This window comes from Nerophis lumbriciformis, linkage group LG03 (genome assembly GCF_033978685.3).
Source record: "Nerophis lumbriciformis linkage group LG03, RoL_Nlum_v2.1, whole genome shotgun sequence".
Lineage (NCBI taxonomy): Eukaryota > Metazoa > Chordata > Actinopteri > Syngnathiformes > Syngnathidae > Nerophis > Nerophis lumbriciformis.
This window is the reverse complement of record NC_084550.2, coordinates 67,192,469-67,213,432: the sequence shown is the minus strand read 5'-3', so window position 1 is coordinate 67,213,432 and position 20,964 is coordinate 67,192,469. Positions and strand designations below refer to the sequence as shown.

The following is a 20,964-nucleotide window of genomic DNA, read 5'->3' as shown; positions in this document are numbered from 1 at the left end:
ATATTGTCCATTACCATCGTTGGTATATTGTCTATTACCATCATTGGTATATGGTCTATTACCATCGTTGGTATATTGTCCATTACCATCGTTGCTATATTGTCTATTACCATTGTTGCTATATTGTCTATTACCATTGTTGGTATATTGTCTATTACCATTTTTGGTATATTGTCTAATACTATCATTGCTATATTGTCTATTACCATCGTTGCTATTTTGTCCATTACCATCGTTGCTATATTGTCTATTACCATCGTTGCTATATTATCTATTACCGTTGTTGGTATATTGTCTATTACCATCGTTGCTATTTTGTCCATTACCATCGTTGCTATATTGTCCATTACCATCGTTGCTATATTGTCCATTACCATCGTTGCTATATTGTCTATTACCATCGTTGCTATATTGTCTATTACCATTGTTGGTATATTGTCCATTACCATTGTTGGTATATTGTGCATTACAATTGTTTTTGGTATATTGTCCATTACCATCGTTGGTATATTGTCTATTACCATCATTGGTATATGGTCTATTACCATCGTTGGTATATTGTCCATTACCATCGTTGCTATATTGTCTATTACCATTGTTGGTATATTGTCTATTACCATTGTTGGTATATTGTCTATTGCCATTGTTGGTATGTTGTCTATTACCATTGTTGGTAAATTGTCTATTACCATCGTTGCTATTTTGTCCATTACCATCATTGTTATTTTGTCCATTACCATCGTTGCTATATTGTCTATTACTATTGTTACTATATTGTCTATTACCATCGTTGCTATATTGTCTATTACCATTGTTGGTAAATTGTCTATTACCATCGTTGCTATTTTGTCCATTACCATCGGTGCTATTTTGTCCATTACCATCGTTGCTATATTGTCTATTACTATTGTTACTATATCGTCTATTACCATTGTTGGTATATTGTCTATTACTATTGTTGCTATATTGTCCATTACCATTGTTGGTATATTGTCTATTACCATCGTTGCTATATTGTCTATTACCATTGTTGGCATGTTGTCTATTACTATTGTTGCTATATTGTCTATTACCATCGTTGCTATTTTGTCCATTACCATCATTGCTATATTGTCTATTACCATCATTGCTATATTGTCTATTACCATTGTTGCTATATTGTCCATTACCATTGTTGGTATATTGTCTATTACCATTGTTGCTATTTTGTCTATTACCATCGTTGGTATATTGTCTATTACCATTGTTGGTATATTGTCCATTACCATTGTTGGTATATTGTGCATTACCATTGTTGGTATATTATCTATTACCAGTGTTGGTATTTTGTCCCTTACCACTGTAACAAAATTTTGTTATAGTGTAATAATTATAGTTACCTGTGGTAATGCCACCATGATACAACATTTGTATAAACCTTAAACAAAGTAACAGTAAACCTCAATGTATTATTCACTGAATGGAGAACTGGGGGTGGGATTAAATAAATGATCTTCTTCCCACTCTCTTTCAGGCAAAACTGGACCATCATGCTTACATTACCTTTTGCATTATATTAATTGATATTACGTGTTGTCTACCTTGTACTTTTTTTGCTTGATGTCATTGCCTGAAATAAATGAATAAATGAAATGAATGAAAAAACATTGGTCCCAGACACTTTTCTGCCTTGAGAAATTAAGAGCTTTCATTAAAAAAAAATGTTGTTTCCAATCTTTAAATGGCCTGTGATTTGAGGGTACTACTGCTTAGAAATAGTATTTTAGATTTAAATAGTGAAATAAAGAGACCCGCGAGTCCAATTCCGCAGCCCAGATGTGCGATGCGCCTCCACAACACCCCCGCTTGCGTTGTTAAACACCAGAGAGAAGTGTAAAGTAAGCCCGGGACTATTCCGGAACTAGGCATGTTTACGATACAAAATAAAAGCATTCTTTTGTAGCCGTTTTTGCGTGTGCTCGCCAAATTCCACAGTTAGCTCACCAGTCTTAGTGTCGAGTATTTTTCTTTTGTGAATAGCTCATAAATAATGCTGTATTACTCCTCCTTAGCGTACCATGAGATATAACCTCTCCCGCTAACCGGAAGTGGCGTGTCCTGACTCGGTGTGACTTAACGCTGGCCATTGAAGGAAACCGGAGCACAGGAGCGAAACATGGCGACTTCGAACAATCCGCGGAAATTCAGCGAGAAGATCGCTTTACACCACCAGAAGCAGGCCGAGGAGACGGCGGCGTTCGAGGAAGTGATGAAAGACCTCAGCATTACGCGGGCGGCGAGGGTGAGGGTGTGTTTGTTGTTGTTTGTGTTGTTGTTGTTGTTGTTGTTGGTCTTCCGCCTCCTCGTATCGTGTTCGTCGTGCGCGGGCTGTCAAGTGTGCGAGTAGATAGTAGCTGCACGCAGCCCGGCCAGCACAAGGTAAACAACAACAAACGACGCTTCCAGCTTTTCTCGCCTGCGTTTCTTACTCAAAGTGGTGCGGAGATACCTCCCAGCGGGTGTTTCGTCCCCCCCAAAAAAGTTGCTCCGATGTGGTTTTTTTTTTTTTTTGTCCCACGCAAGTGGAAGCGAAAGGGGCGTGTGAGCGTGTTGGACTGCACAACTACAACCTATTTAAAACGTGTATGTTCATCTCATTGGATGTGGTTGGCGTGTTTTGCTCTGTGGCGGTGTCAACTTGTCCCACGCGTCCCGTGGCCTCGTGCACGCTGCGTGATTGACAGCCACAGCAACAACAACAAAAAAATTAAGGTTTGCAGATTATGTGGAATTTAAGCCTCATACAGCAAACGGGCCTACAAAATAAATCCCGTGAATGTTGGCCCGACTGATGCTGTGTGCACACTAAATATACTTTAGTCCAAGTAGCAATTAATCAATCAAGCAATGTTTATTTATATAGCCATACTTGCCAACCTTGAGACCTCCGATTTCGGGAGGTGGGGGGTGGGGGGCGTGGTCGCGGGTGGGGCGGGGGGCGTGGTTGGGGGCGTGGTTAAGATATATATATATATATATATAAGAAATACTTGACTTTCAGTGAATTCTAGCTATATATATATATATATATATTATTACATATATATATATCCATCCATCCATCCATATTAGAGATGCGCGGATAGGCAATTATTTCATCCGCAACCGCATCAGAAAGTCGTCAACCATCCGCCATCCACCCGATGTAACATTTGATCAGAACCGCATCCGCCCGCACCCGCCCGTTGTTATATATCTAATATAGACGATGCAAGGCATTAGTGAGGTTATAAAGCTTTTGCCTGTTATAGAAAGGAGACTGATCCAATGCAGCACAGACATTTGCGTGTCACGCTGTCACGACCCAGACGCACACCAGTGCGCAATCATATGGGAGCCGCGCTGAGCGCACCTCCAAGCGCGTCTCGCTGCCGGCGACGGCCGGGTATGGGCCCGACGCTCCAGCGCCATCCATCTTCAGGGCTAGTTTATTCGGCAGGTGGGTTGTTACACACTCCTTAGCGAGTTCCGACTTACATGGCCACCGTCCTGCTGTCTATATCAACCAGGGTGAGCCCCACCCCTTTCGTGAGCGCACTGCGCGCGGAGTGACCCCTGCTACGCGCCCCCGGCAACAGGGGTGGCGGGCAGGTAAGCTGCGCGGGCGGAGCGCGCTGAGTGACCCCTGTCACGACCCCCCGGCCACGGGGGTGGCGGGCAGGTAAGCTGCTTACCTGCTGCGCGTGACGCCGGCCGCAGCGAAGGCAGACGAGGCGGGGTGTCAGTGCGGTGGTGACCCTGGACATGCGTCGGGCCCTTCTCGCGGATTGCCTCAGCTACGGCTCCCGGTGGGGCCCTCTCGGGGGAAGGGGCCTCGGTCCGAGGCGTCCCTTCTCCGCTCCGTAAAAGTGTCCATATCTTCTTTTTTTTTTTCTTCTGTTGTGGCATATGCTGCAGGTGCCTGCTCGTTTTTCGTATGTGGGTAACAACATTTAACTATGTATATATATTTCCGAATTGGTTTAACTGCCACCCGCCTGAATCTATTTAAAATCTATTTTTTATTTTTTTCAACCACCCGACCCGACCCGCGGATAAAATCTAATTTTTTAAAATTTCATCCGCCCGATCCGCGGATAATCCGCGGACTCCGCGGTTGTGCCCGCAAACCGCGCATCTCTAATATATATATATATATACATATATATATATATATATATATATATATATATATATATATATATATATATATATATATATATATATATATATATATATAAAGAAATACTTGAATTTCAGTGTTCATTTATTTACACATATACACACACATAACACTCATCTACTCATTGTTGAGTTAAGAGTTGAATTGGCCATCCTTGTTCTATTCTCTGTCACTATTTCAGAACACACACATTATACCAATATACATTATAAAATCAATAAGAAAACGGGAGCTCTAATTTGGGAGTCTGAATTAGGATCAGAAGTTCCTATATAAACATTGCGCACTCACGTCGCCTTTTTGTATTGATTACTGCAGCTGTGCACTGGATTCATTCACAAATACAAACTACAACTCACAAACATTTTAGAGTTAGGCTCCACCATCAGAATGTGTACTTAAACTTATAAAGATCACATGGATATTATTCAGTGAGTTGATTCACCAAAACTAACCTGTTATACAGGAGGAAAAAGCACACAGGACGTTTCAATTGTTCACAGACTGGTCGCGCTCATCAGAATGACAAGACACTTCCGGTCTGCAGGTGATAGCATTCATCCATCCATCCATCCATCTTCTTCCGCTTATCCGAGGTCGGGTCGCGGGGGCAGCAGCCTAAGCAGGGAAGCCCAGACTTCCCTCTCCCCAGCCACCTCGTCCAGCTCCTCCCGGGGGATCCCGAGGCGTTCCCAGGCCAGCCGGGAGACATAGTCTTCCCAACGTGTCCTGGGTCTTCCCCGTGGCCTCTACCGGTTGGACGTGCCCTAAACACCTCCCGAGGGAGGCGTTCGGGTGGCATCCTGACCAGATGCCCGAACCACCTCATCTGGCTCCTCTCGATGTGGAGGAGCAGCGGCTTTACTTTGAGCTCCCCCCGGATGACAGAGCTTTTCACCCTATCTCTAAGGGAGAGCCCCGCCACCCGGCGGAGGAAACTCATTTCGGCCGCTTGTACCCGTGATCTTGTCCTTTCGGTCATAACCCAAAGCTCATGACCATAGGTGAGGATGGGAACGTAGATCGACCGGTAAATCGAGAGCTTTGCCTTCCGGCTCAGCTCCTTCTTCACCACAACGGATCGATACAGCGTCCGCATTACTGAAGACGCCGCACCGATCCGCCTGTCGATCTCACCATCCACTCTTCCCTCACTCGTGAACAAGACTCCGAGGTACTTGAACTCCTCCACTTGGGGTAGGGTCTCCTCCCCAACCCGGAGATGGCGCTCCACCCTTTTCCGGGCGAGAACCATGGACTCGGACTTGGAGGTGCTGATTCTCATCCCAGTCGCTTCACACTCGGCTGCGAACCGATCCAGTGAGAGCTGAAGATCCTGGCCAGGTGAAGCCATTAGGACCATTAGGCCGAGAGTATAGAGCTGGTCCACAGTTCCACGACCAGGACGAAAACCACACTGGTTCAAAGCGTAGGAAAAAAGTAGCGGTTTATAGTTTGGAATTGAAAGTAATTTTTGGGCGATGCTACACATTTGGGTATCGATCCAATACCAAGTAGTTACAAGTAGAGATGTCCGATAATATCGGACTGTCGATATTATCAGCCGATAAATGCTTTAAAATGTGACATCGGAAATTATCGGTTTCAAAAAGTAAAATGTATGACTTTTTAAAACGCCGCTGTGTACACGGACGTAGGGAGAAGTACAGAGCGCCAATAAACCTTAAAGGCACTGCCTTTGCGTGCCGGCCCAATCACATAATATCTACGGCTTTTCACACACACAAGTGAATGCAAAGCATACTTGGTCAACAGCCATACAGGTCACACTGAGGGTGGCCGTATAAACAACTTTAACACTGTTACAAATATGCGCCACACTGTGAACCCACACCGAACAAGAATGACAAACACATTTCGGGAGAACATCCGCACCGTAACACAACAGAACAAATACCCAGAACCCCTTGCAGCACTAACTCTTCCGGGACGCTACAATATACAACCTTCTGTACCCCCTACCCCCCCACCTCAACCCCGCCCACCTCAACCTCCTCATGCTCTCTCAGGGAGAGCATGTCCTAAATTCCAAGCTGCTGTTTTGAGGCATGTTAAAAAAAATAATGCACTTTGTGACTTCAATAATAAATATGGCAGTGCCATGTTGGCATTTTTTTCCATAACTTGAGTTGATTTATTTTGGAAAACCTTGTTACATTGTTTAATGCATCCAGCGGGGCATCACAACAAAATTAGGCATAATAATGTGTTCATTCCACGACTGTATATGTCAGTATCGGTTGATATCGGTATCGGTAATTAAGAGTTGGACAATATCGGATATCGGCAAAAAAGCCATTATCGGACATCTCTAGATACAATGAGAAACCTTGGAGGGGACCGCAGATGTGGGGACCCCACCCCTGGGTGACCGGTGCAATGGACGTCGAGCGGATCTAGTTAACAGTGTGAGAGTCCAGTCCATAGTGGATCTAACATAATAGTGAAAGTCCAGTCCATAGTGGATCTAACATAATAGTGAGAGTCCAGTCCATAGTGGATCTAACATAATAGCGAAAGTCCAGTCCATAGTGGATCTAACATAATAGTGAGAGTCCAGTCTATAGTGGATCCAACATAATAGTGAAAGTCCAGTCCATAGTGGATCTAACATAATAGTGAGAGTCCAGTCTATAGTGGATCCAACATAATAGTGAAAGTCCAGTCCATAGTGGATCTAACATAATAGTGTGAGAGTCCAGTCCATAGTGGATCTAACATAATAGGGAGAGTCCAGTCCATAGTGGATACAACATAATAGTGAAAGTCCAGTCCATAGTGGATCTAACATAATAAATGATAAATGATAAATGGGTTGTACTTGTATAGCGCTTTTCTACCTTCAAGGTACTCAAAGCGCTTTGACACTACTTCCACATTTACCCATTCACACACACATTCACACACTGATGGAGGGAGCTGCCATGCAAGGCGCTAACCAGCACCCATCAGGAGCAAGGGTGAAGTGTCTTGCTCAGGACACAACGGACATGACGAGGTTGGTACTAGGTGGGGATTGAACCAGGGACCCTTGGGTCGCGCACGGCCATTCTTCCACTGCGCCACGCCGTCCCCAATAGTGTGAGAGTCCAGTCCATAGTGGACCTAACATAATAGTGAGAGTCCAGTCCATAGTGGATCTAACATAATAGTGAAAGTCCAGTCCATAGTGGATCTAACATAATAGTGAGAGTCCAGTCCATAGTGGATCTAACATAATAGTGTGAGAGTCCAGTCCATAGTGGATCTAACATACTAGTAAAAGTCCAGTCCATAGTGGATCTAACATAATAGTGAGAGTCCAGTCCATAGTGGATCTAACATAATAGTGAGAGTCCAGTCCATAGTGTACCTAACATAATAGTGAGAGTCCAGTCCATAGTGGATCTAACATAATAGTGAAAGTCCAGTCCATAGTGGATCTAACATAATAGTGAGAGTCCAGTCCATAGTGGATCTAACATAATAGTGTGAGAGTCCAGTCCATGGATCTAACATAATAGTGTGAGAGTCCAGTCCATAGTGGATCTAACATAATAGTGAAAGTCCAGTCCATAGTGGATCTAACATAATAGTGAGAGTCCAGTCCATAGTGGATCCAACATAATAGTGAAAGTCCAGTCCATAGTGGATCTAACATAATAGTGAAAGTCCAGTCCATAGTGGATCTAACATAATAGTGAGAGTCCAGTCCATAGTGGATCTAACATAATAGTGTGAGAGTCCAGTCCATAGTGGATCTAACATAATAGTGTGAGAGTCCAGTCCATAGTGGATCTAACATAATAGTGAAAGTCCAGTCCATAGTGGATCTAACATAATAGTGAGAGTCCAGTCCATAGTGGATCCAACATAATAGTGAAAGTCCAGTCCATAGTGGATCTAACATAATAGTGTGAGAGTCCAGTCCATAGTGGATCTAACATAATAGGGAGAGTCCAGTCCATAGTGGATGCAACATAATAGTGAAAGTCCAGTCCATAGTGGATCTAACATAATAGTGTGAGAGTCCAGTCCATAGTGGACCTAACATAATAGTGAGAGTCCAGTCCATAGTGGATCTAACATAATAGTGAAAGTCCAGTCCATAGTGGATCTAACATAATAGTGAGAGTCCAGTCCATAGTGGATCTAACATAATAGTGTGAGAGTCCAGTCCATAGTGGATCTAACATAATAGTGTGAGAGTCCAGTCCATAGTGGATCTAACATAATAGTGAGAGTCCAGTCCATAGTGGATCTAACATAATAGTGAAAGTCCAGTCCATAGTGGATCTAACATAATAGTGAAAGTCCAGTCCATAGTGGATCTAACATAATAGTGAGAGTCCAGTCCATAGTGGATCTAACATAATAGTGTGAGAGTCCAGTCCATAGTGGATCTAACATAATAGTGAGAGTCCAGTCCATAGTGGATCTAACATAATAGTGAAAGTCCAGTCCATAGTGGATCTAACATAATAGTGAGAGTCCAGTCCATAGTGGATCTAACATAATAGTGAGAGTCCAGTCCATAGTGTACCTAACATAATAGTGAGAGTCCAGTCCATAGTGGATCTAACATAATAGTGAAAGTCCAGTCCATAGTGGATCTAACATAATAGTGAGAGTCCAGTCCATAGTGGATCTAACATAATAGTGTGAGAGTCCAGTCCATAGTGGATCTAACATAATAGTGTGAGAGTCCAGTCCATAGTGGATCTAACATAATAGTGAAAGTCCAGTCCATAGTGGATCTAACATAATAGTGAGAGTCCAGTCCATAGTGGATCCAACATAATAGTGAAAGTCCAGTCCATAGTGGATCTAACATAATAGTGTGAGAGTCCAGTCCATGGTGGATCTAACATAATAGGGAGAGTCCAGGCCATAGTGGATCCAACATAATAGTGAAAGTCCAGTCCATAGTGGATCTAACATAATAGTGTGAGAGTCCAGTCCATAGTGGATCTAACATAATAGTGAGAGTCCAGTCCATAGTGGGGCCAGCAGGAGACCATCCCGAGCGAAGACAGGTCAGCAGCGCAGAGATGTCCCCAACCGGTGCACAGGCGAGCGGTCCACCCCGGGTCCCGACTTTGGACAGCCAGAACTTCATCCGTGGCCACCGAACCTGTGCCCCCTCCTCCACGAGGGAGAGGGGGTCAGAGCAGAAAAAAAAGAAACGGCAGATCAACTGGTCTAAAAGGGGGGTCTATTTAAAGGCTAGAGTTTACAAATGAGTTTTAAGATGGGACTTAAATGTCCCCCCCTTCCGCTGTCCAAGACCGTAGAACAGGCCTGGGCAATTATTTTGACTCGGGGGGCCAAATTTAAAGAAAAAAATGTGTCCAGGAGCCGGTATATCTATTTTTAGGAACACTAATACAAAACCTCACAATAATGTCTGATTGAATGCTAAAAACGTTATGACAGACCGCCTAAAAAAACGGAATAGTATTTTTTAATTTTTTCCTGAATGAGAGCCAGAATGTACGTGAAAATAAAGAATGTGGGATTCACTTATTAACTATGGACGATAAAACACTGAATATTGACAACATATATGTTACGGTACAGGGGAAGAAGACGGCACAGACAGCAGGGACGTCGTTTTAGTTCTATTTGTTTTATATTACAATAGAAATGAAGTGTGTAAACTAATCCAAAATGTGTATGGTGTGACTATGTGTCGCGATTAACTGAGGAGTGTTACCAGGAGTGTTGAGCGAGAGGCGGAGGTCCAAGAGGGGCAAGGCAGGCTCGAAGGTCCAGCGACAGGCAGGAAGTCGGGGGCAATAGCGAGGCGTCAAAAGACCGTGTCCAGGCGGGTGGTCGAGATCCAAGAGGCAGCCAGGCAACCAGACGGAATACAGGGAGACGAGACACACAGCTTGTGACGCGGGAACGGAGGAATGCTGCTGGAAGGCGACAAGGGGACACGAGACAAATGAACACGGAGGGGGAGAAACACAGAGAGAGAGTGTGCATAGAGCTAGATGAGTTGGCTTACTGTACTGAACAGGAAACTACGTTCTGGCCCGGAACGCAGGTTTGCAGTGGCTTAAGAAGGCAGGTCTCTCATCAGCATCAGGTGTGCAGATTGCTGATTGAAAGCAGCTGCCTGCTGCAGCCGGAGTGGCGCGCGCTTGGAGGTGCGCACAGATGAATGGGCACTGAGGTGCGCCCGGGCCGTCGCACCCCCTTTTGATCGACATATTTTACAATCAAGCGAAACGCAACAAAAATGCAACAAACACAGCGAAATATGAACGCGAATGGTAATAAAACCCCCCACCTACAATCTGTTATATCTGATATATCACTAAGCTTTAGAACAGGGGTGCTCACACTTTTTCTGCAGGCGAGCTACTTTTCAATTGATCAAGTCGTGGGGATCTACCTCATTCATATATATAATTTATATTTACTTATTTATGAAATATATGTTTTTGTTAACAAGTTAAAGGTGTTTAATGATAATGCAAGCATGTTTAACACATATAGTTAACATTGTTAATAAATTAAAGGTGTTTAATGATAATACAAGTATGTTTAATACATATAGTTAATATTGTTAACAAGTAAAAGGTGTTTAAAGATAATGAAAGCATGTTTAACTCATATAGTTAATATTGTTAAAAAATTAAAGGTGTTTAATGATAATACAAGCATGTTTGATACATATAGTTCATATTGTTGACAAGTTAAAGGTGTTTAATGATAATACAAGCATGTTTAACACAGTTAATATTGTTAAAAAAATTAAAGGTGTTTAATGATAATACAAGAATGTTTAATACATATAGTTAATATTGTTAACAATTTAAAGGTATTTAAAGATAATACAAGCATGTTTAACACATATAGTTAATATTGTTAATAAGTTAAAGGTGTTTAAAGATAATACAAGCATGTTTAACACATATAGTTAATATTGTTAATAAGTTAAAGGTGTTTAATGATAATACAAGCATGTTTAACACAGTTAATATTGTTAAAAAAATTAAAGGTGTTTAATGATAATACAAGAATGTTTAATAAATATAGTTAATATTGTTAACAAGTTAAAGGTGTTTAAAGATAATACAAGCATGTTTAACACATATAGTTAATATTGTTAATAAGTTAAAGGTGTTTAAAGATAATACAAGCATGTTTAACACATATAGTTAATATTGTTAGTAAGTTAAAGGTGTTTAAAGATAATACAAGCATGTTTAACACATATAGTTAATATTGTTAACAAGTAAAAGGTGTTTAATGATAATACAAGCATGTTTAACACATATAGATTCCTTTCTTTCATGAAGACAAGAATATAAGTTGGTGTATTACCTGATTCTGATGACTTGCATTGATTGGAATCAGACAGTGGTGCTGATAAGGTCCGCATTTTCGAATGGAGGAGAAAAAAAGTCCTCCTTTCTGTCCAATACCACATGAAAGTGGTTGCTTTTTGGCATCTTATTTGTCCAGCTTCCGTACTCCTTTGTATACACTTTACAAGAAATACATTGTCGGCAAACTCCGTAGCTTGCTAGCTTGTGCACGCCAGCTTTCTGAGACTCTTGTTTTGTTAGCGCAACTATGCAGTCGGTCTTTGGAGTTTTGACGACAGGTACGACGCCAGAGTCTGTTGAAATAAAGTGTTTCTCGCCTTCCAGTCGGTAATTTTAATGAGCTGGCAGCAGCCAGCGTCATCTCAGAAGACCCTCGGGTGCCGTGAATGTCAATCAAGTGACGAAAGTGACGTCATAGTGAAGATTTATGATCGCTCATTTTTAGGACTATTTTTTTTAATGCCTGGCTGGTGATCGACTGACACACCCTCCGAGATCGACCGGTAGCTCGCGATCGACGTAATGAGCACCCCTGCTTTAGAACCTTGTTGTAAAAATCTCCTTCTGCGTCTGTACCTGACACCCACATTTCAGGCTGGCCTCTCTGGAAACACTCTGTGGAAACGCTCCCCACCCACACTGCTTGGTGCCTTGTCTGAGTTGCTGTGACTTACATTACCATAGTAACTAATTAGATGACCATAGTAACTAATTAGATGACCATAGTAACTAATTAGAGGACCATAGTAACTAATTAGATGACCATAGTAACTAATTAGATTACCATAGTAACTAATTATAGGACCATAGTAACTAATTAGAGGACCATAGTAACTAGTATGTAATACAAAAGCACAGATTCCAACCATTGAAATACTTTGTATAGTTCAAGACTTACGGTCATTTGAAAACATCACTGCACATCATAATGGCAGCTACAGTCTTAAAGATCTAAAAAAAATATTTGGGAATGTCCGGCGGGCCAGATTGAAAAGCTTAACGGGCCGCATGTGGTCCCCGGGCCTTAATTTGCCCAGGTCTGCCGGAGGAGCTCGGGATGGTGTAGTGTAAAATATTAAATGAAATGTTGTGCTGTTATAACTGGTTTTATTTTCGCTCCCACATTTCACTTTACAACGTGCAAATAATTTCTAAGTGGATCACATACGACGATATAGTCAATATTTACACTTGGAGTCCAAGTGTACTCTGGGTGGACTTCTCGGTCACTTGTAAACAGAGAGACGGTGGTGAGAAAGACGCTGAGCATTCACTTCAAGTTAACATGAGTGGAATTACAAGTTGGTACGTTGTGTAAATGGTAAATACCAACAGAATACTATGATTTGCAAATCCTTTTCAACTTATATTCAATTGAATAGACTGCAAAGACAAGATATTTAATTTATTTAATTTTTTTTTTTTTTTTGCAAATAATCATTAACTTAGAATTTAATGGCAGCTACACATATAAAAAGTGCAACATTAAACAGTTTCAAGTCAACTCGGCCTCAGATTAACTCCCCCCCCCCCAGCCTGGCTAACTTGGCAGTAAGAGGATATATGGGCTCATTGTTCTTCCACCATAGAAGTGGGTCAAAATCTAGTTTCTAATGCAATATGGACTTAAATCTGCTGCTATAAAAACATTTGTTATTGCTTTAGCCCTGCCTGAATCGCCGAGGAGAGGCTGCTTGAATGCGGTGATGACGCTTCAAATGGGTTAGCATGTTTGACGTGTTGGCAGAAGCATACCTGCTGCTGCTTAACAATGTCGGCAAACCTCCGTCCTCCATTGTTGTGTCGCACCGATGTGTTCCCAAACGGGAGATCTTATCGAGGCAGGAGGGTCTTCCAGCTCTGGCTTTTACATGTTGTCGTAGTCTGGTCGTTGCTAGCATGCCGTGTGTTGTGCCTCGGTGTGCATTGTTTACACAAACGTGCGCTATGCTACTTAAAGGCCTACTGAAATGCGATTTTCTTATTCAAACGGGGATAGCAGATCCATTCTATGTGTCATACTTGATCATTTCGCGATATTGCCATATTTTTGCTGAAAGGATTTAGTAGAGAACATCGACGATAAAGTTCGCAACTTTTGGTCGCTGATAAAAAAGCCTTGCCTGTACCGGAAGTAGCAGACGATATGCGCATTACGTCACAGGTTGTGGAGCTCCTCACATCTGCACATTGTTTACAATCATAGCCACCAGCAGCGAGAGCGATTCGGACCGAGAAAGCGACGATTTCCCCATTAATTTGAGCGAGCATGAAAGATTTGTGGATGAGGAAAGTGAGAGTGAAGGACTAGAGGGCAGTGGGAGCGATTCAGATAGGGAAGATGCTGTGAGAGGCGGGTGGGACCTGATATTCAGCTGGGAATGACTAAAACAGTAAATAAACACAATATACTCTATTAGCCACAACACAACCAGGCTTGTATTAAATATGCCACAAATTAATCCCGCATAACAAACACCTCCCCCCTCCCGTCCATATAACCCGACAATACAACTCAAACACCTGCACAACACACTCAATCCCACAGCCCAAAGTACCGTTCACCTCCCCAAAGTTCATACAGCACATATATTTCCCCAAAGTCCCCAAAGTTACGTACGTGACATGCACATAGCGGCACGCACGTACGGGCAAGCGATCAAATGTTTGGAAGCCGCAGCTGCATGCGTACTCACGGTACCGCGTCTGCGCATCCAACTCAAAGTCCTCCTGGTAAGAGTCTCTGTTGTCCCAGTTCTCCACAGGCCAATGGTAAAGCTTGACTGTCATCTTTCGGGAATGTAAACAATGAAACACCGGCTGTGTTTGTGTTGCTGCAGCCGCCCGCAATACACCGCTTCCCACCTACAGCTTTCTTCTTTGCTGTCTCCATTGTTCATTGAACAAATTGCAAAAGATTCACCAACACAGATGTCCAGAATACTGTGGAATTTTGCGATGAAAACAGACGACTTAATAGCTGGCCACCATGCTGTCCCAAAATGTCTTCTACAATCCGTGACGTCACGTGCCGGCGTCATCATACCGAGACGTTTTCAGCAGGATATTGCGCGCAAAATTTAAAATTGCACTTTAGTAAGCTAACCCGGCCATATTGGCATGTGTTGCAATGTTAATATTTCATCATGGACTGGACTCTTACTATTATGTTGGATCCACTATGGACTGGACTCTCACAATATTATGTCAGACCCACTCGACATCCATTGCTTTCGGTCTCCCCTAGAGGGGGGGGGTTACCCACATATGCGGTCCTCTCCAAGGTTTCTCATAGTCATTCACATCGACGTCCCACTGGGGTGAGTTTTTCCTTGCCCTTATGTGGGCTTTGTACCGAGGATGTTGTTGTGGCTTGTGCAGCCCTTTGAGACACTTGTGATTTAGGGCTATATAAATAAAGATTGATTGATTGATTGATCATTGATATATAAACTATCAGACTGCGTGGTCGGTAGTAGTGGGTTTCAGTAGGCCTTTAATATGTCCGTGTGGAAACTTGTTCGGTACACCTCCGAACCGAACCGAAAACCCCGTACTGAAACGGTTCAATACAAATACACGTATCGTTACACCCCTAGTTGCAACCCATAAATTGGGTTACCAACATAACCCAGCGTTATTTAGTGTGTACACTTTGTGAACGTGCTGATGCTGTGGCGAAAGTGAGAAATTGAATACATGTCGGGAAAATTCAAATTGCCGCTAAAGTGGCTGGCTGGCAAACTGTTCAAAACCTGGTTAAAGCTCGTCGTTGTGAAAGGATGTTAGGATGAGCTTTTTTACTTGGGTTTAGGGGCCCCGGCTTGTTTCGCCACTGATGATGATAGGGATGGGTGAATGACTCACTGTCGACTTTTCACATGGCTTGTTGGCTTTTGTAAGAACCGGTTTACTTTATCCCAGCCCCTTTTATGTTCACATGATTTATCGCTATGCGCCTATTCATTTCATAAAGATTTTATGAAGGAGAAAAAAGATGACCTACTTGACAGGAATATAAGAAAGCCCTAAATCACGGGTGTCAAACTCAAGGCCACCTCATTTTATTTGGCCCTCAAACGCCTGGAAATAATATGTATCAATAAAGTACTGTAACGTTTCTTACTAAATGCATTACTTTTTTCTATTTTGAGGGGAAAAACATACATGTACTCCATGTATTCGCAAATTATGTTAACTTAAATGCCTACTGAAATGCGATTTTCTTATTTAAACGGGGATAGCAGGTCCATTCTATGTGTCATACTTGATCATTTCGCGATATTGCCATATTTTTGCTGAAAGGATTTAGTAGAGAACATCGACGATAAAGTTCGCAACTTTTGGTCACTGATAAAAAAGCCTTGCCTGTACCGGAAGTAGCAGACGAGTAGCGTGACGTCACAGGTTGTGGAGCTCCTCACATCTGCACATTGTTTACAATCATGGCCACCAGCAGCGAGAGCGATTCGGACCGAGAAAGCGACGATTTCCCCATTGATTTGAGTGAGGATGAAAGATTTGTGGATGAGGAAAGTGAGAGTGAAGGACTAGAGGGCAGTGGGAGCGATTCAGATAGGGAAGATGCTGTGAGAGGCGGGTGGGACCTGATATTCAGCTGGGAATGACTAAAACAGTAAATAAACACAAGACATGTATATACTCTATTAGCCACAACACAACCAGGCTTATATTAAATATGCCACAAATGAATCCCGCATAACAAACACCTCCCCCCTCCCGTCCATATAACCCGACAATACAACTCAAACACCTGCACAACACAGCCCAAAGTACCGTTCACCTCCCCAAAGTTCATACAGCACATATATTTCCCCAAAGTCCCCAAAGTTACGTACGTGACATGCACATAGCGGCACGCACGTACGGGCAAGGGATCAAATGTTTGGAAGCCGCAGCTGCATGCATACTCACGGTACCGCGTCTGCGCATCCAACTCAAAGTCCTCCTGGTAAGAGTCTCTGTTGTCTCAGTTCTCCACAGGCCAATGGTAAAGCTTGACTGTCATCTTTCGGGAATGTAAACAATGAAACACCGGCTGTGTTTGTGTTGCTGCAGCCGCCCACAATACACCGCTTCCCACCTACAGCTTTCTTCTTTGCTGTCTCCATTGTTCATAGAACAAATTGCAAAAGATTCACCAACACAGATGTCCAGAATACTGTGGAATTTTGCGATGAAAACAGACGACTTAATAGCTGGCCACCATGCTGTCCCAAAATGACGTCACGTGCCGGCATCATCATACCGAGACGTTTTCAGCTGGATATTTCACGCAAAATTTAAAATTGCACTTTAGTAAGCTAACCCGGCCGTATTGGCATGTGTTGCAATGTTAAGATTTCATCAACTATCAGACTGCGTGGTCGGTAGTAGTGGGTTTCAGTAGGCCATTAAATATTGTCTAATTATGCAAAAATATATTATCAAACATTCAAGCCATTTTTAAAATAGAAATAAACACTAATAATAATGATTTCAAAGCAAGTTATCCATCAAATTGTGCAATGTACAAGTAGCAATAGATTTCATGATAACTTGTGAAATGTACTGTGGTTTTTATAGCATTTTTCTCTAAATGGAAAAAAACTGTACTTTTATACTGTAACAAATTGTGGTGTCGTTTTGGCATTTATAGTAATACACCGAAAAATGTACAGTTGTGGATTTGCAGTTTAACAAAAATTATAAAAAAAACACTTTACTGTAAAAAATGGCAGTTTATGGGGTTCTGTGTCAAATGCCAGCGGATATAAAAGGGGCGGGGAAGAAGATTGCGTGGTTTGTGGGAGTTGTGCGTCCACAACACCCGCTAGGAATTATGTTAAAATTAAATTGTCGGTCTGCAGGGCGAAACTGTCGTCTTTTTTGCTGCACAACGGAACTGCAACAGAACAGCTGGGGGGATTGCGGTGCCTTTCTGTGGCGGTTATGTATCGCTGCATTCCACATCCTGTGGAAATCAAGGGATCAGTGCGAGTTCACAGCTGAAAAGGTGCGTAAAGTACAGCATTGACACACATCTATTTTAGGGGTCTCACGTGTTGTGTGTGACAACAAAGTTCCCAGAATCCTCGACTTTGTGACAGGCTGCCGAGATGTCTTGTTTTGATGTGACGTAACAGGCCTACCAGAAAAGCCATATGTGACGTAACATTATCAGGTAATGACAATGGACCTTTATTTTGAAGGCGAGTTGCTCTCCCCTCTAGTTTCCGGTAGTAGCCGCACGGCATTAAAGTTAAAAGTTAAAGTACCAATGATTGTCACACACACACTAAGTGCGGCGAAATTATTCTCTGCATTTGACCCATCACCCTTGATCACCCCTTGGGAGGTGAGGGGAGCAGTGGGCAGCAGCGGTGGCCGCGCCCGGGAATCATTTTTGGTGATTTAACCCCCAATTCCAACCCTTGATGCTGAGTGCCAAGCAGGGAGGTAATGGCTCCCATTTTTATAGTCTTTTGTATGACTCGGCCGGGGTTTGAATTCACGACCTACCGATCTCAAGTTTACACACAAGACTTATTTACGTGTTTCAGTGCTACGTTTGTTGTTTCTTCTCACGTAGTGCCTTGGAAACATTGCCTTTTTACAAAAAAAAAGAAAAGGAAAATGAAGAAAAATACTAATACTACAAGTACTACAAAACCAGTGAAGTTGGCACGTTGTGTATGTCATGACTAGGACTATGGCTTGGTTTGTTCTCCCGAGGTGCAAGTGAATTGGACTGGATATGACTTGAAGGTGGGTACATGATTTATTTAAACTATCAAAAAAAGGAATAAACGAAAAGCGCGCACAGGGGCGGAGATACAAACTTGACTAACGAAAACAAAAGACTTGCACGGGGGCAAAAAACTATGAACAACAAAAAAAAACACTAACTGTGGCAATAATAAACAAACTTACTTGGCATGGACATGAAGTGCGCAGAGGTGGAAAGAGTGTGACAGGAGGCATAAATGCGGGGATGTCGTCAGGACAAACAACAGAAAATGAATGAACTTAAATACTATGGACATGATTAGTGAAAGCAGGTACGTGACTCAAAACGTGAAACAGGTGCGTGACGTGACAGGTGAAAACTAATGGTTGCTATGGTGACAAACAAGAGTGCACAATGAGTCCAAACGTGGAACAGGTGAAACTAATGGGTAATCATGCAAACAAGACAAGGGAGTGAAAAGCCAGAAACTAAACAAAACATGACTTAAAACAAAACATGATTACACAGACATGACAGTGTAAATGGTAAATAAAAACAGAATACAATGATTTCCAAATCCTTTTCAACTTATATTCAATTGAATAGACTGCAAAGACAAGATATGTAATGTTCACACTGGAAAACTTTATTTTTTGCAAATATTAGCTCATTTGAAATTTGATGCCTGCAATATGTTTCAAAAAGGCTGGCACAAGTGGCAAAAAAGACTGAGAAAGTTGAGGACTGCTCATCAAACGATTATTTGGAACATCCCACAGGTGAACAGGCTAATTGGGAACAGGTGGGTGCCATGATTGGGTATAAAAGTCATTCACAAACAAGGATGGGGCGTGGGTCACCACTTTGTGAACAAATGCGTGAGCAAATTGTCCAACAGTTTAAGAACAACATTTCTCAACCAGCTATTGCAAGGAATTTAGGGATTTCACCACGTAATATCATCAAAAGGTTCAGAGGATCTGGAGAAATCACTGCACATAAGCAGCAAGACTGATAACCAACATTGAATGCCAGTGACCTTTGATCCCTCAGGCGGTACTGCATCAAAAAGCGACATCAGTGTGTAAAGGATATCACTACATGGGCTCAGGAACACTTCAGAAAACCACTGTCAGTAACTACAGTTGGTGGCTACATCTGTAAGTGCAAGTTAAAACTCTACTATACACCGTGAAAGCCATTTATCAACAACACCCAGAAACGCCGCCGGCTCCGCTGGGCCCGAGCTCATCCGAGATGGACTGATGCAAAGTGGAAAAGTGTTCTGACGAGTCCACAATTAAAATTGTTTTTGGAAACTGTGGATGTCGTGTCCTGCGGACCAAAGGGGAAAAGAGCCATCCGGATTGTTATAGGCGCAAAGTTGAAAAGCCAGCATCTGTGATGTATGGGGGTGTATTAGTGCCCAAGGCATGGGTAACTTACACATCTGTGAAGGCACCATTAATGCCATCAACATATGTTGCCATACAAGCAACGTTATCATGGACGCCCCTGCTTATTTCTGCAAGACAATGCTAAGCCACGTGTTACATCAACTTGGCTTCATAGTAAAAGAGTGCGGGTACTAGACTGGCCTGCCTGTAGTCCAGACCTGTCTCCCATTGAAAATGTGTGACGCAATATGAAGCCTAAAATACCACAACGGAGACCCCGGACTGTTGAACAACATCAAGCAAGAATGGGAAAGAATTCCACCTGAGAAGCTTCAAAAATGTGTCTCCTCAGTTCCCAAATGTTTACGGAGTGTTGTTAAAAGGAAAGGCCATGTAACACAGTGGTAAAAATGCCCCTGTGACACCTTTTTTGGAATGTGTTGCTGCCATTAAATTAAGTTTCTCAGTTCGAACATAAAATATCTTGTCTTTGCAGTCTATTCAATTGAGTATAAGTTGAAAATAATTTGCAAATCATTGTATTCTGTTTTTATTTACCATTTTACACAACGTGCCAACTTCACTGGTTTTGGGTTTTGTATAAAGCTTCTTAAAGATAAAAGGGCTGGACTCTTTCTTCCTTTTTCTTGAGATCTTCATGTTAACTATTTGTCTACGTGTTTCCATCACAGACACGTAGGACATTGACCCACGTAGAAAGTAGGGGCATCTAGAGTTTTCATGAAATCGCGGCGTACGGCTAACCATCACTGAGTTTGAAATAACGCGGTTAGAGTGTCCGCCCTGAGATCGGTAGGTTGTGAGTTCAAACCCCGACCGAGTCATACCAAAGACTATAAAAATGGGAGCCTCCCTGCTTGGCACTCAGCATCAAGGGTTGGAATTGGGGGTTGAATCACCAAAAATGATTCCCGGGCACGGCCACCGCTGCTGCCCACTGCTCCCCTCACCTCCCAGGGGGTGAACAAGGGTGATGGGTCAAATGCAGAGGACAAATTTCACCACACCTAGTGTGTGTGTGACAATCATTGGTACTTTAACTTTAACATACACAAGTGAAAATGGATGAAACCAATTTATTTAGGAAATCCGACTAATTTAGTGCAATTTAAACTTAAGTGTCTTGTTTGAGCTCACCTAAATTGCTTGTCACCCGACAACCCGATGCTTGGAAGTGAGCTGAGCCTAGTAAAAACTAGGAGCAGACATGTGATTTTTCTGTCTATAGTCGGAAATCCGTCTTTTTTATCTCTGTAAAAATATAAACAATTA

The 20,964-nt window shown here is 42.5% G+C and overlaps 1 protein-coding gene across 1 annotated transcript in view; it reads left to right on the top strand.

Annotated features, from left to right (window-relative positions):
• Nucleotides 1-2,139: 2,139 nt before the first annotated feature.
• Nucleotides 2,140-20,964, top strand: part of crtc1a (CREB regulated transcription coactivator 1a) — a 93,165-nt gene continuing 74,340 nt past the window's right edge. The window contains exon 1 of the mRNA XM_061941562.2: nt 2,140-2,281. Coding sequence (XP_061797546.1) covers nt 2,156-2,281 — 126 coding nt within the window. The 5' untranslated portion in view covers nt 2,140-2,155. The remainder of the gene's footprint in view (nt 2,282-20,964) is intronic.